The sequence below is a fragment of the Falco naumanni genome, chromosome 6, assembly GCF_017639655.2.
Source record: "Falco naumanni isolate bFalNau1 chromosome 6, bFalNau1.pat, whole genome shotgun sequence".
Classification (NCBI taxonomy): Eukaryota; Metazoa; Chordata; class Aves; order Falconiformes; family Falconidae; genus Falco; species Falco naumanni.
The window spans coordinates 65,234,011-65,247,041 of record NC_054059.1 but is presented as its reverse complement, the minus strand read 5'-3'; the positions used below and the strand labels follow the sequence as shown (position 1 = coordinate 65,247,041).

General features: G+C 37.6%; 1 protein-coding gene across 1 annotated transcript in view; it reads left to right on the top strand.

Annotated features, from left to right (window-relative positions):
* Window positions 1–13,031, top strand: part of CDC40 (cell division cycle 40) — a 41,069-nt gene that overhangs the window by 16,475 nt on the left and 11,563 nt on the right. Inside the window, exons 4-9 of the mRNA XM_040597470.1 lie at window positions 5,318–5,401; window positions 7,372–7,511; window positions 8,152–8,248; window positions 9,914–10,053; window positions 11,657–11,731; window positions 12,410–12,455. Coding sequence (XP_040453404.1) covers window positions 5,318–5,401; window positions 7,372–7,511; window positions 8,152–8,248; window positions 9,914–10,053; window positions 11,657–11,731; window positions 12,410–12,455 — 582 coding nt within the window. The remainder of the gene's footprint in view (window positions 1–5,317; window positions 5,402–7,371; window positions 7,512–8,151; window positions 8,249–9,913; window positions 10,054–11,656; window positions 11,732–12,409; window positions 12,456–13,031) is intronic.

The window sequence follows — 13,031 nt, the reverse complement described above, 5'->3', positions numbered from 1 at the left end:
CTGCGGTTCGGCTTTAGGTCTCTTGGATGACTGCCTTCTGGTCCTGCTGTTTTGTTACCACTTATTTGACTCTTCAGTCTCCTGACATTTTACTTTGAGGTAGATGTTTTGTCATGTTACCTTGGGTACAGGAGCTTACCCAAGGTCCTCCATAATGAACATGTGTTTAAAAAACCTCACTCATGTTCTGTTTTCATTCCTTGATCATCTGTTGGCCTACATGCTGTCTGGTATGCTTTCTGCCCCTGCAGTTTTTGACAAAGGAAAGTGTTAGTTTTTATGCCTTCTGCGATTTGCTTCACACTTTGGGGTGGGGAGGGTTGGGGCTGCCTTACTGTAGCATTTACTTTGTCTGCTAGGGTTTGGTTCTTTGTATTTTTCGCATTTGGATGCAACTTCAGCTCTTTGAAGAATAGTTCCTTATTTCTAATGGTTTCTCTTTACATACTGTTCAGCTGTGCTCACTTCCTTCTGGTCTCTTTAAAGTAGTCTTTTAATAGCTGGCAGGCATTAGTTCTTTTTCTCCTACATGGTGTCTTTGAAGTGGCCCTGCATTTGGAAAAGGCTTTACCCTTTGGTGCTCGCTTGCTGTTCCTTTTTAAAATCTTTACTTAATATAGCCCTCCTGATGTAAGATTGAGTTCGTTGTAGTAAATGTTTTTTACAGCTTGCTTTGCTTCCTCACCAGTGCTGATTTATACTGCGCTATGGTCATTGTTAAAATGTGTATCCTTAGAAAAAACGTCTTTAAATCAAGTTTCCTGCACTGCTCAATCATCCAGACCTCAGCTTCTTTATCAGGAATATTTCTGTCATACCAGCATGTGGAAGTAGTCAGGTATCTGCTGCTGTCCTCATTCTTTATTATACAAACATTGTAGTTCAGGGATATAATAGCCAAATCTTTGACTGCTCTAGTCATTCTCTTTTTTGTTTGTTTGGTTGTTTTTTTTTGTTTTTTCTCCTAGAGACTGGATTCTTAAACTGTCATTTTGTTCCTGCTTCTTTTGACTTTCAGACACCCCAGAAGGAGTCAGGGGATATTCGGGTTCTGTATCCACGGACAACAGCTTGAAACCAGTGATATAGTCAGATCTCTTGAGTCAGAATTGCTTCACGAACATTCCTATTTTTATACTATTTTGCATGGCTTTAAAATCTACATAAATATTATATTTGTAGTTTTTTCACAAGTGTAATAGTTGAGATTTTATTGATACCACCCTGAACCTTCTGTGCTGCAGATTTAAACTATTTCTCATTTTCTGTTCAGCAGCCCTGTCAAGTCATGGGTCATTGCTGTCTCTAATGTTTTACATGTTGAAACTACCTTTGGTCTGTCAGTTTTTTGCCATCTGTCCTTCATCTCTCTTCAGATTGACAAGCATGTTTCTTCAGCCTTTTCTAGGCCTTTCCTTCACTCGCAACATCTTAGCATTGTTGTTGCCCTCAATTTTTATCTACATTTTTCTTTAAAAAACATTGCTTAAAACTCCTGTTCCATGTTTTATATAGTTTTTTCCTTTGCAATGACTCTCAGATTTCTTTTTTTTTTTAATTGGTGTGAGGTAGACTTAAGTGTATCAACACCACTACCGTTGCAGCCTGTATTTTTTTTCCCCTGTACCTAATCAGTTATTTTCTTTTTTTCTTCCTTTTTTTTTTTTACTGAGTATGCCATTGCTGAAGTGAAGTAGTTCACTTGGTGTCAGCTGCAGGTTTTACATGCGATCCTTTGCTGATGGCATAATCTATAAAAATACTGAAAAAATCGATTCAGACAGGCCATTATATAATTTTTTATAAGATCCCCTCCCAGTTTGATGGAAAGCCATTAATAATTACTCTGTGAGAATCTGACCTTTTTTTACTTGGTAACCAGTTTTGCATCTGCAGTTGTAGATAATCTACCCTATTTTGGATCCACTGATGTAAGGCAATCTTCTTATATAATTTCAGCTATTAAAGAGAAGGCTTTCTCTCTAGAAAAACAAATTTCTCTTCACAAGCCTTTGTGATGTAAATGGCCAAAAGCTTAATGAGCTTATATTTTTCCATGTTGTAGTCCTTGGAGCATGGCTAAAAAACCTAGGAGGTCCTAAAATACAAGCACTTGTTTATTCTTCTGTGTTGTACCCTCAGCAGAAGCAGTCTCTCTTCTTGAAAATTCCCTTCTGAGCATTGTTTAAAAAAAAGGGGGGGGGGAATATACTCTCCTTAATTACATGGGCTTATATAACTTTTCAGTGCGAAGCAGAATTATGGATTATTTTTTACATGCTGCACACAAACTTTTCACGAGTATGGTGGGAAAATAATTTCATAGCTATTCAGCATCACCACTCATTCTGTAAGTGGACTGCTTCATTTGTGCAGCAGTTAGTATTTTAAAATCTCTCCTTCACAAGATATTAATGTCCTTTTTAATAAACAGTCTTCTGTCCGTGAATCTCAAAGCTCTTTGAGTATTCAGGAACTTGGTTATAACAGGATTACTTCATCAGTAAGACTGATATTTTAAGAGCTTAAAATGATTCTGACTTAGCAATAACAATCCTGATTTTTTTTTCTCAGCTACTCCTGTTACATGCAACACCTACAGTCACTATTACAATTGTAGGCAGTTTATTCTCTGATTACTTTGATTCTGTGGAGAGGCCGGTGTGGTCAGAACAGGTTAGCCTAGCTGTTTTCCTGCCTATCTGAGCTACCTTGGGTCTCTGTATGCTGCAATGCACAGCACAGTGTAAACATACTTTAATTGGCTCTCTTTCTGGAGTACACATCAAAGTGATTATTTAAACAGCCATTTTCAGGTGCACTGAAATTATGGATGTAGGTGGAATCGTACCTTTCCTTGCTAAAACGTGGCATTAAATACCTACCTTCTAAATAAAACTGAAGGAGACGCAGAAGTCAGGGCACATTATATGGCATACCAGCTGAGTCGGATAAAAGCAAGCTGTCTTTTGCAGCTGCGTTTAGGAGTCCCAGCCAGAAAGAAAAGATTCTCTTTCATATATCCACTAGAAAGTAGAAATTGTTCAGAGCTTTTCTATGAGAATGATGCTGGACCAAATTCAACCCAGCTATAAGAAGTCTCCACTTCCACGGGAAGCTGTGCTTGGCCCAGGGGCCCTATTCATTAGAATACTGTCCCTCTTTTACAAGCATCAAGCAAATAGAGTCCCAGAGATTGTGTCAATACAGTTGGAGGACAAGTAAACTACTGTATTGATTTTTGACATAATTCCAAAGTAATATCTTTCTCTGTTAACAGAAACCTTATAGCTTGGAAGAGAACATTGAAATAGTGGCTTAGTAAAAGCAGGCAGTTGTTATTGAAAGTCTAATTGCAGTGTCTGCTCAGTTTGGTTATCTATGGAAGTAAATCCTAGTAACAGTCTAGAATAATTTTTTTGTTGTTTGGTTTAGGTATAGCAGGAAGGTGTATTTCATAAGAGGGCATCGGTACGCATTTCTCTCCCTGTATCACATTCATGGAGCGTCTGGGCATATGTTGTTCCACAACAGGGTCTTTACCAGGTTTGAAACTCCAGAGCTGGTCTGCAGCTGGATAGCTCCATTTGTACGTGAACACTTGCTGTGTTCTTGGAATGGCTTTTCTACTAATTTCAGTAATATTTTTCAGCGTCTAAAAAGAAATGAACTCGACCTTCTTCTAGGACAGTAGTTTTCCTCAGAAGTGTTTGAGGAGATGATCTCCTCTGGCTATTGGGATGCTGTTGATAGGTTCTCAGCTTGTATGCACCCAAGTGTTTTTATGGGCCATTGGTTTCTGTGATGGACTGGGTAATCTCCCACTGTTCATGATTGTCTCTGTGAATCAGTACAGAATAATTAGATAGAAAATAATTTGATAGAAGATCAAAATAGAATAATTAGATTGTATGCTGTAGGATTTCTTTGATTTTGTGTGTGTGATTACTTTTACCAGTGGTTTAACATCTTCATTGCTTTTTTTACTATTTTTTTTCTTTTCCTTCCCAATATGGAGAAATTCTTACTGGGTCCTCAAGGGACATTTTGTCACTTGAATAATACTTAATAAAAATCGGTGGTATGTCCACCAGGGTGCAGTCTTTCCCAAAAAAAAAAGCCACGGTGGTCAGTAGCTGTTCAGCGCACCTGTTCCTTGGAAACTACATGAATTTGTCTATTTTATTCTCATAAGATCATGCCATCCACTTCAGGAGAAATGGAGGAAAAACTGTAAGATATGCATATTAAGATGAGAACCTCAGTATAAAAAAATTGTAAATACCCTGAATATCTGTGAAACGCTGGTACATTTTATAAATTATTTATAGGAGTAAATGCAGCAGTTTGGGGTTTCTTTTTTTTAACAAGATTCAATAGCTGTAATCAGGAGATGAAGATGTGAATACTTAATTCTTTTAAAAATTAAAGGCCATTGCTGCTGCTTCTGATACCATTCACGTTAGTTAAAGCAACTGCTTTCAAGTTGAAGGAACAAGCTGTCCCAACTCTGGCAGGAGGAGGATGAAATAATTTTTGCTGGGAGAGACAGAATATGCACAAAGCCCTAGAAAACTTCATTTGTTTTCATTTTGTCCCCTTCCTTCCAGCTGCTGCCATGCCCAGGGTTACCAGAAATGAGCTCTCTGACCCAGCAGAGGTAGTGGGCAGGGCAGGGGGCTGTGGGGCCAGAGGCTGCTGCTGAAGCTGGAGGGCTCACTGTGTGCAGCAGCAGCAGCAGACTGGTTTCAGTGTGACTTATTTTGCAAACCAAGGAACCAGTGCCCTGAACTAAAGCAGCATCTGTTTAAAATCACATGCCCCTGACACAAGATTTTTGAGCTAGTCTTTCCCTTATGCCATGTTACAACAAGAAGAGGTTGCTTTGGCGTGTCAAATTCAAATTGTTTGCATTACAGCAAACTGGTCCAGATTCAGTGTTGATCTTGCTTGGAGCAGGGGCCTTCTGCGGTCTCTTCCCACCAGAAAGATTCTGTGATTTTGTTTTCTGTGACTACCCTCCCTTTGTGTCTTTGTGTTAACTGTTGCCTATTATAATTATTTGGTTCTCTGTCTTGTGCAAATATAAGTATTCTTGCAGCAATGCATACTCAAAGGCCTCGTGGTAATACTTCGTGGCAATCTTAATATTCAGGCCAAGTGAAAAGTGGACAGGATTTCAAAGCATCAACCCTTCCTCATCCCTAGCTCCTTGAGAGCCCAATGGGAAAGAAATTTGGGGGGGGGCAGCATAGTAAAAGTTACACAGAAGTAAAAAGCTTGAAATAACAGTATTTTATTTCCTGTCTTGTTCTAGGTTATGCATTAGATCCCTCTATAGATAACCCTGAAGTTGCTACCAAATATATTGGTTCTGTAGAAGAAGCTGAAAAAAATCAAGGTAATTAATTCAGGATCTCATATAAATTACTTGCAACGGCTGACTGTTTTCATTTCTTCTTTACTAAGTAATGAAATAGCTTTGGCAAAAGAAACAATTATGAGAGACTTACCCGTGTCCAAAGACACAATAAAGAAAGATGTGTTGCAGTCGGAATGCGAAGAGGGAAGAGAGATAATGGAGTGGTTTGTTTTCTTGAAATAGCAAATATTTCAGGCTATTATGTCAAATTTCATATCAGGATTAGCAGTTGGAACCTAACAAATGCCATTGCACGAATAGAATTTATCTGTGTATTTGAAACAGCTTTTTGGTCCTCTTGAATTGTCTTAGACAAAATTGTCATATGTCTGCATCAGGATACCTGTAGGTTGGGCTAATCGTCTTAACTGTGCTACTCAGTAGTAAACTGATCACTCGGTATGCAACCTCTAGCACTCCTGTTGGGAGCTGCGTGTTATCTCTGCTTAGCCAATTTAAGCTGTTTGGGTTATTTGGAAAAGAAAAAACATTGGAAGGTTGCCAAATGGTAAAGGCATAGGGTGCCATTGGGAGGACTGACTACCAGGGGCATGGGGGTTTTAATTAATACTCTGATACAAGGTATTTAACACTCAAAGTTACTCATTTGCATTGGAAGAATGTACCTGTGTAAACTTTATGGTTATGCTTGTCCTTTTCTTTTTCTGACATCTTATTTGCATATGTAAACAAGGTTCCATTATTTGTGTCCTCTTCCATGGAATATATCCAAGGTTATTTAACTCTTTCCATCCAAAGTAAGATGAGGAAAACACTTATTTTGATATAGCAACTACAGACATTAGTCAGAAATAGCTAAGATTAAATAATTTCAAAAATTAAAAACCAACTTTTCATAATGGAATTTTAGTAATTTATTTTAAGAAAACTCTTGATTAATGTATAATTCCTTCATGTGATCATTACTTCAATTTTCACATTGCCTGTTTCCCCTTGTTTGATACAAAGCTCTTTTTGGCTCCTTTGCACCAGATGAGTATTACTGATGCTGTAGGAGAACATTACTTGAAAATTGCACATAATCGTATATACAATTTTTTGAAAAACTTTAAGTCACTACAACTTTTAACTTTAAATTTTTTTCCTCCCATGTTTATATTGTTTAATGGTTTTCACAAATGGAATTCTGAGGACACAGCATTTGTGAAAAGCTAGTATTTATATGAAAGAACAAGATAGTTGTTGGAGGTAGATGACCATGTCAATGGGGACAGATTTTTTATTAGGGCCTGTAGCAATAGGACAAGGGGTAATGGTTTTAAGCTAAAAGAGGGTAGATTCAGAGTAGGCGTAAGGCAGAGAGTTTTAACAGTGAGAGTGGTGGAACACTGGGACAGGTTGCCCAGTGAGGTGGTAGATGCCCCATCCCTGGAAACATTCAAGGCCAGGTTGGACAGTGCTCTGAGCAACCCGATCTGGTTGAAGATGCCCCTGCTTATTGCAGGGGGGGTGGACTAGACGACCTTTAGAGGTCCCTTCCAGCCCAAAGTGTTCTATGGTTCTATGAATGTTTACTAAATTAAAATACACAGTTGTGGTTAGGGTTTTGGGTTTTTTTTTGAAACCAAGAGGGGTGAGGGGCATCAGAATCCATTGTTAGGAGACTACTTTCAAACACACTGCACTATTTGAAGTATGAAAACTGATGTATTCTTACAGTCTGCAGACCTACTGTTAAAAATGCGTGGTTACGTGCATGGTTAAATACTCTTTAACAAACAGTTTTAAGTGTTTCCTTAGTTGCTGTACGTGGTTAGCAGTGTTAGAAAAGTTAGCAATGCTTTGGTAGTTTTACTCAAATGCTTTTTCCATTTTGCTGTGTGTATTGAAAGGAGCGGTGGTGGTGTTTTTTTCTTATAACTGACTATGATGTGACCTATGATGTATTCTGTGTTAGCAGCTAGGCAGTGTGTTGTTTTCTTCTTCAGGTTTAACAGTGTTTGAAACAGGACAAAGGAAAATTGAAAAAAGGAAGAAATTCAAGGAGAATGATGCATCTAATATTGATGGGTTTCTGGGACCATGGGCAAAATATGTTGATGAAAAAGAAGTAGCCAAACCATCAGAAGTAAGTACTACCTTAACACAATCGATACACATTATTAGTACATTGCAGTGGTTTTAACAGAAATCCAGCTGCACTAGTATTTTGTCCAAGCAGATCTATGCTATGCTTTAGGGTGACCGACACATTTCAGGTGATATGTCTGAATAAGGTGTTCCAAATATTCTGCATTCAATTATTTGCAAGACTGTTTGGAAATAAAATTCATTTTATCTGTGTGTAGTGTGTAATTAAAAGATGTTTATAAACAGAAGCAGCTTGAAAAGAACCAAAAGTAAAACTTGTTTTAAAAAAAAAAGCAAACAAAAAAAAAACCAAGAAAAAACCAGCCAAACAAAAAATCCAACAATAACACACCCACCCCCAGCCCTTCAACCAAGAAACATCCTTCTTATTCAGTCAGTGATGCTTAGCCGTAGTCTATGAATAAAAAGATAATGTTTAATCCTTTTCAGTGCACATAGCTTTTCAAACTCTTCTGGTTTTGATAAAGGTGTTCTTTTTATTGAGGCTTAGAAATATTTCTAATCTCATTTAGCAAGTAAATGTGTTCTTAATAGTAAGTAAATGATAGTACAGTTCTGAATTTTGTTATGTGATTCTGAGTGCAGAATTTTTAAAAGGTCATGGTTTATTTTTCCAGGAAGAACAGAAAGAGTTGGATGAAATAACAGCTAAGAGGCAAAAGAGAGGAAAACTGGAAGATGATAAACCTGGAGAGGAGAAGACTATATTACATGGTAATGGCATCTTCCTGCCTGTTCTCATTTTCTTGCTCACTGTGTTTTCTTGCCCGCTGTGTTAATTAGTAAGTATGGCAGACAGCCTCAGCAGTTTGGCTAAGGCACCTTGATGTTTCTGTATTGGAGATAATAGTGCTCACAGGCGTAAGCCTAAAGGACAGGGAAAGAGATAAACTTGGACTGATTCCACTTCATACTGTGAAAAGCAGTGTGGAAATGTCATCTTTCAAGGTACTTTTTTTATATATTTATTTTTAATGTTAGTAGATGCATGTATCCCTTTCCTATTTTACAGAGCAAACGTTTTAAAGTTATGAGTTTGGCTTAGAGTTTCAGCTTCAGAATTACTGCAGTTTTATGTGTCAGTACTTTCATCAGCAGGGAGTGCTTTGAGTTATGGCTTACATACAATTTAGAAAATCACTTGGACTTTATACTTCCTCAGTTCCTAATGCAGATGTTCTTTCTGTCATACTATGAATAATTGTGTATCAAATAATTACCCTATGGAAGCCTATAGCATATGGTGCCTTCAAAGAAAATGGTTTGGTACGTAAGTAAAATTCAGGGATTTTGGGGAACTGTTACTTCAGCTCTCCACCTGCAAAGTAGTCCTGCCTCATAGCTTGGCACAATAAACAGAGTCTCTCTTTGTTTACCACTTTCTACAGCCAGACTCACACACACAAGCTGGAGCATCCGTTCTTACATGCATTAAAGAAGATGCTACAAGCTATGCATTGCTGACATTAGTACCTCATTCTGTTTGTTTGTAGTAGGTCATGACAATATTTATTGAATACTGATGAGCATGACAAACCTTACATTTTAGCCACTGAGCCTCTTAAGGAGAAATTATTTTGTATCTACCTTTTCATGGTCTCTATCTGAAGTTTCACAGTGAGCAACCTTACAAGATGAACTTTAATTTTCTCAAACACAAACATTCCAGAAGTATGCCATTTCGTAGACATGTGCAAACATTGATACTGTGCAGGAGGTCACTTGTACAACCAAAACTGCTGTAACAGTATCACAGAAACAGAGAAATTAATTGGTGCACAGCTTAATGTCATGGCTATCCAACACAAGTCTATTCTGAAATACCCGTTTCTATGCAAAATGCATCTCTGCATGTCTGACTGTCCCAATAACTTCTTAAAACTAGTTGAAGAGCAGCTGTTGGCTACTGCTGACCAATATTGGTTCACACTGGCTAAATGGATCTTTTTTTTTCTCTGATTTGTAATTCGGTTGATGTGACTGGTAGCACAGAGCTGGCTGGAATGTGAGTTGCAGGCATATGACAGGGTTAGCGTAGCACATTATTATCCATGTAGAGTTAGTGAAAGCAAACCCTTGTTGGCTGGAGGAACTGTCTTGCCGTTTGATGATGAGTAAGATGTGTAGGGGGAAGTTTATTATCAGATTCCAAGGAGACTTTGCTGAAATGACTTAGTTTGAGCTTAACTGGTGTCAAGTAAGATTCCACATCTGTATTCTATGAAGAGAGTTGTTTGGGGTTTTTTTCCTCCTGCTTGACAGCAGAGCAGCTGTGTTGAGAAAAACTTTAATTGTGCGTGGCTGTTGAGCCTTTCAAAGATTATAACCTCTTACAATACAGGCTCTTGGATTCTCAGCGTTCTGTGTTTGCCTTTTCAGTTAAGGAAATGTATGACTATCAAGGGAGATCTTATCTTCATGTCCCTCAAGATGTTGGAGTTAATCTCCGTTCTACAGTGCCACCTGATAAGTGCTACCTTCCAAAGAAACAAATCCATGTGTGGTCTGGACATACAAAGGTAGGAAGTCATGTTTGAGAATGTACATCATGAAAACCCACTTCACTTTGTGTTTGAAGCTAGTAACTTCTGTAAAACCGAAGTATCCATAGAAGGAAAGAGTATTTTCATCTTTACCACGTTATGCATATAATTGGTTGCATTACATGCTTACGCAAGGTGTTCGCTCACTCAGATGTAGTTGTTTACCTGCATATACTTCTTCATTAACATAGTGACTTCCTGACCTCCCTTAAAGGGACGAATATTATTCAGTGACTTCTGTGCGATTTGGAGTTACTTCCTAAACTACCGCGTGAATTAGAGTAAGGCTAATTCTAGAGATCCCTAAAAATGCCTTTTTTTTTTTTTTTTTTTAATGGTAAAATTACTTAAGGGCTATTTCATATCAAACTTACGAAAAGTTATGTAGGTTTTGTGATTATGGTGAATCAGCATTACAGGTTTCCTAAACAGAGCTATTAACCTTTGAGAAGTGTGCCTTGCTACGAGTCTTCTTTGATGGTACTACTTAACATCTACAGTCTCTTCTTGTGCCAGGCCCTGTAACTATGTACATACTTTTGGTATTAAAAAAGCGTTTCACTGATCAGGTTTGTAAAGCTTATACTCAATTTGCTGCTTCTTTTGTCTCTTAATTTTCAATATGGCTTGAGGGAATATGCTGTGCTGCAGTGAACGGCGACTTAATGATATCTGAAAGATGGAAGAAAGGAGGACACAGAGAACACTTGGCTTTTACCCTTCTTCAGTTGTCACAGCTGTGAACTCTTCTTTAATGATTACTGCATCAAACAGCTTGTTGCTGCAACAGTCAGTTCTTTCCAGAATAACATCTCTTCCCCAAAGCTCTAGTCACTCCTCTGCCTATTATCCTATTAGAACAGACTGATGCATGAAACAGCGTTTTTCTTCAAACGAGATGAATAACAATATTGATGAGAGAAGCAAAAGAAGGATGGGCAGAAAAATGTAGAAAAGCTGAGGGATATAAGTACATAGTAATAGGGAGGATAAAGCACCCAACTCCAACCAGGTGTGGGAGGAACTGGATGAAATATGTATAGAGTAACTGATACGAAACATGAAGAAGGGACATCAGACCATGAGTACTTGGTGGTTCTTCAGACTTCCTCTGGAAGGAGTACCTGAAATACAGAGAGATGGGAAGATGCCATGTCTAGGGAATCTGAGTTCAGTGGGTAGAAGCCACTGGTAGTACATGTAAGAAATGGAGTTGGCCAGAAACATTTTTTGTGGAAAAATTCCTCACCTGCCCCACCTGAAAAGGCTTGTTACACAGAAACAGGTGCCCAAGCCCACAGTTTGTATTGCTTTGCTCTGTTTACCACAGTAGTGGTATGAGTGTTGAAGAAGGGTATATATACAGTTGGTGAAGTGAATCGATTTGTTGCCAATAACAATTGTTCAAAAAGCATCAATGTTTCTGAAATGGAACCCGAGTAGGTTATTTCTTTTCAAGATACTGTATCTGTGTATTTTATGAAGATAAGCTTTAGCTTTTTTCTTAGAAAAGAGGGCAAGTGAACTTAGGACCTATCTAGATGCTCCACTTACTGTTTAATTATGTCTTTATTTACAGGGTGTCAGTGCAGTTAGATTGTTTCCTCTCTCTGGGCATATACTGTTGTCTTGCTCTATGGATTGCAAAATCAAGGTGAGTTATTTTTCTGGTTTCACATATATATTTTATACCATCGTTGAATATAGGCAATGCATTTTAGAACACTTAAACATTTGGTACCTCTACCAGGTAGTTTTTGTCTGTGTTACTTGTAATTTAAAAATCAAGTGAGAAAAATAAAAATTTGTTGGATCAAAGATAGAAATAATACACGAGGCTGTGGGTGTTAGAACAGTGTTAATCATTTAGTAACAGCATTTAGAAGGTCACAAGTTCCTTGGGTTACTGCCTCTGTTATAATAATTCATTTTCTGTGAAACCTAGTTTTACAACTAACAATAGGTTTCTGTTGAAGTGTTTTAGTGAAGCATTTGTGGTCTTGAACTAATCACATTTTAGTCCAGCATACATCATACCAGAAAGCTGATGATTTATTGATTTATTTATTTATTACTAGCAAAACCTTAGGGCTTTAAAGTTGGAACATGCTGGGGGGGGGGTGGTAGTTATTTGAAGCGGGGGTTGCTAACAAGATAGTGACAGACCATTCTTGTGAATTTCTGGGTAGATAGTTGTGATGAATCATTAGATGTCATATGTTTGTAATTAATTTCTTAAAAGATGTTGCCATATATGTTTGCACTTTATTTCAGCATCATTATTGTTTAACAATTGACATCTTTTCTCCCCATCCCTTTTTTTTTTTCCAAGCTATGGGAAGTATATGGTGATCGAAGATGTCTACGAACATTTATTGGTAATAGTCTGTTTTTTTAAATTTACATGCATTTAAAACAATTTCATGGAAGGATATGATTTAGGTTATCTTACTAATTTTTCATAGAGAGGACTTGCAGGCATCCAAGGCAAATGGTATCCAGTATGATCTTGGCAATAAGAACTGAAAAATGTGCAAGTTTTTAGTGAACCTTTGTAATTACTCCAAGCAATTTAATGTTGATGTATAACATCTTACAACCTTTAAAGTAAAAAATTAAAGTACTGCAGTCATCAATACTTTATGCAAGACTCCTTTCCAAAGGCAAAATTAGGAAATTACATTGCCCCATCTTCGTGTTGAGAATGTTGATGTATAACATCTTACAATCTTTAAAGCAAAATATTAAAGTACTGCAGTCATCAATACTTTATGCAAGACCCCTTTCCAAAGGCAAAATTAGGAAATTACATTGCCCCATCTTCACGTTGAGAAGAGCAGCCTGCTGTTATTATGCAGTGAGGGCATCTCACGGTGTGATGTTTCCCACCTTTAATAGGTCATATCTTCTGTGTGGAGTTTCTAGTGCAAAAGCTTGGGAAATTTATTTATTTA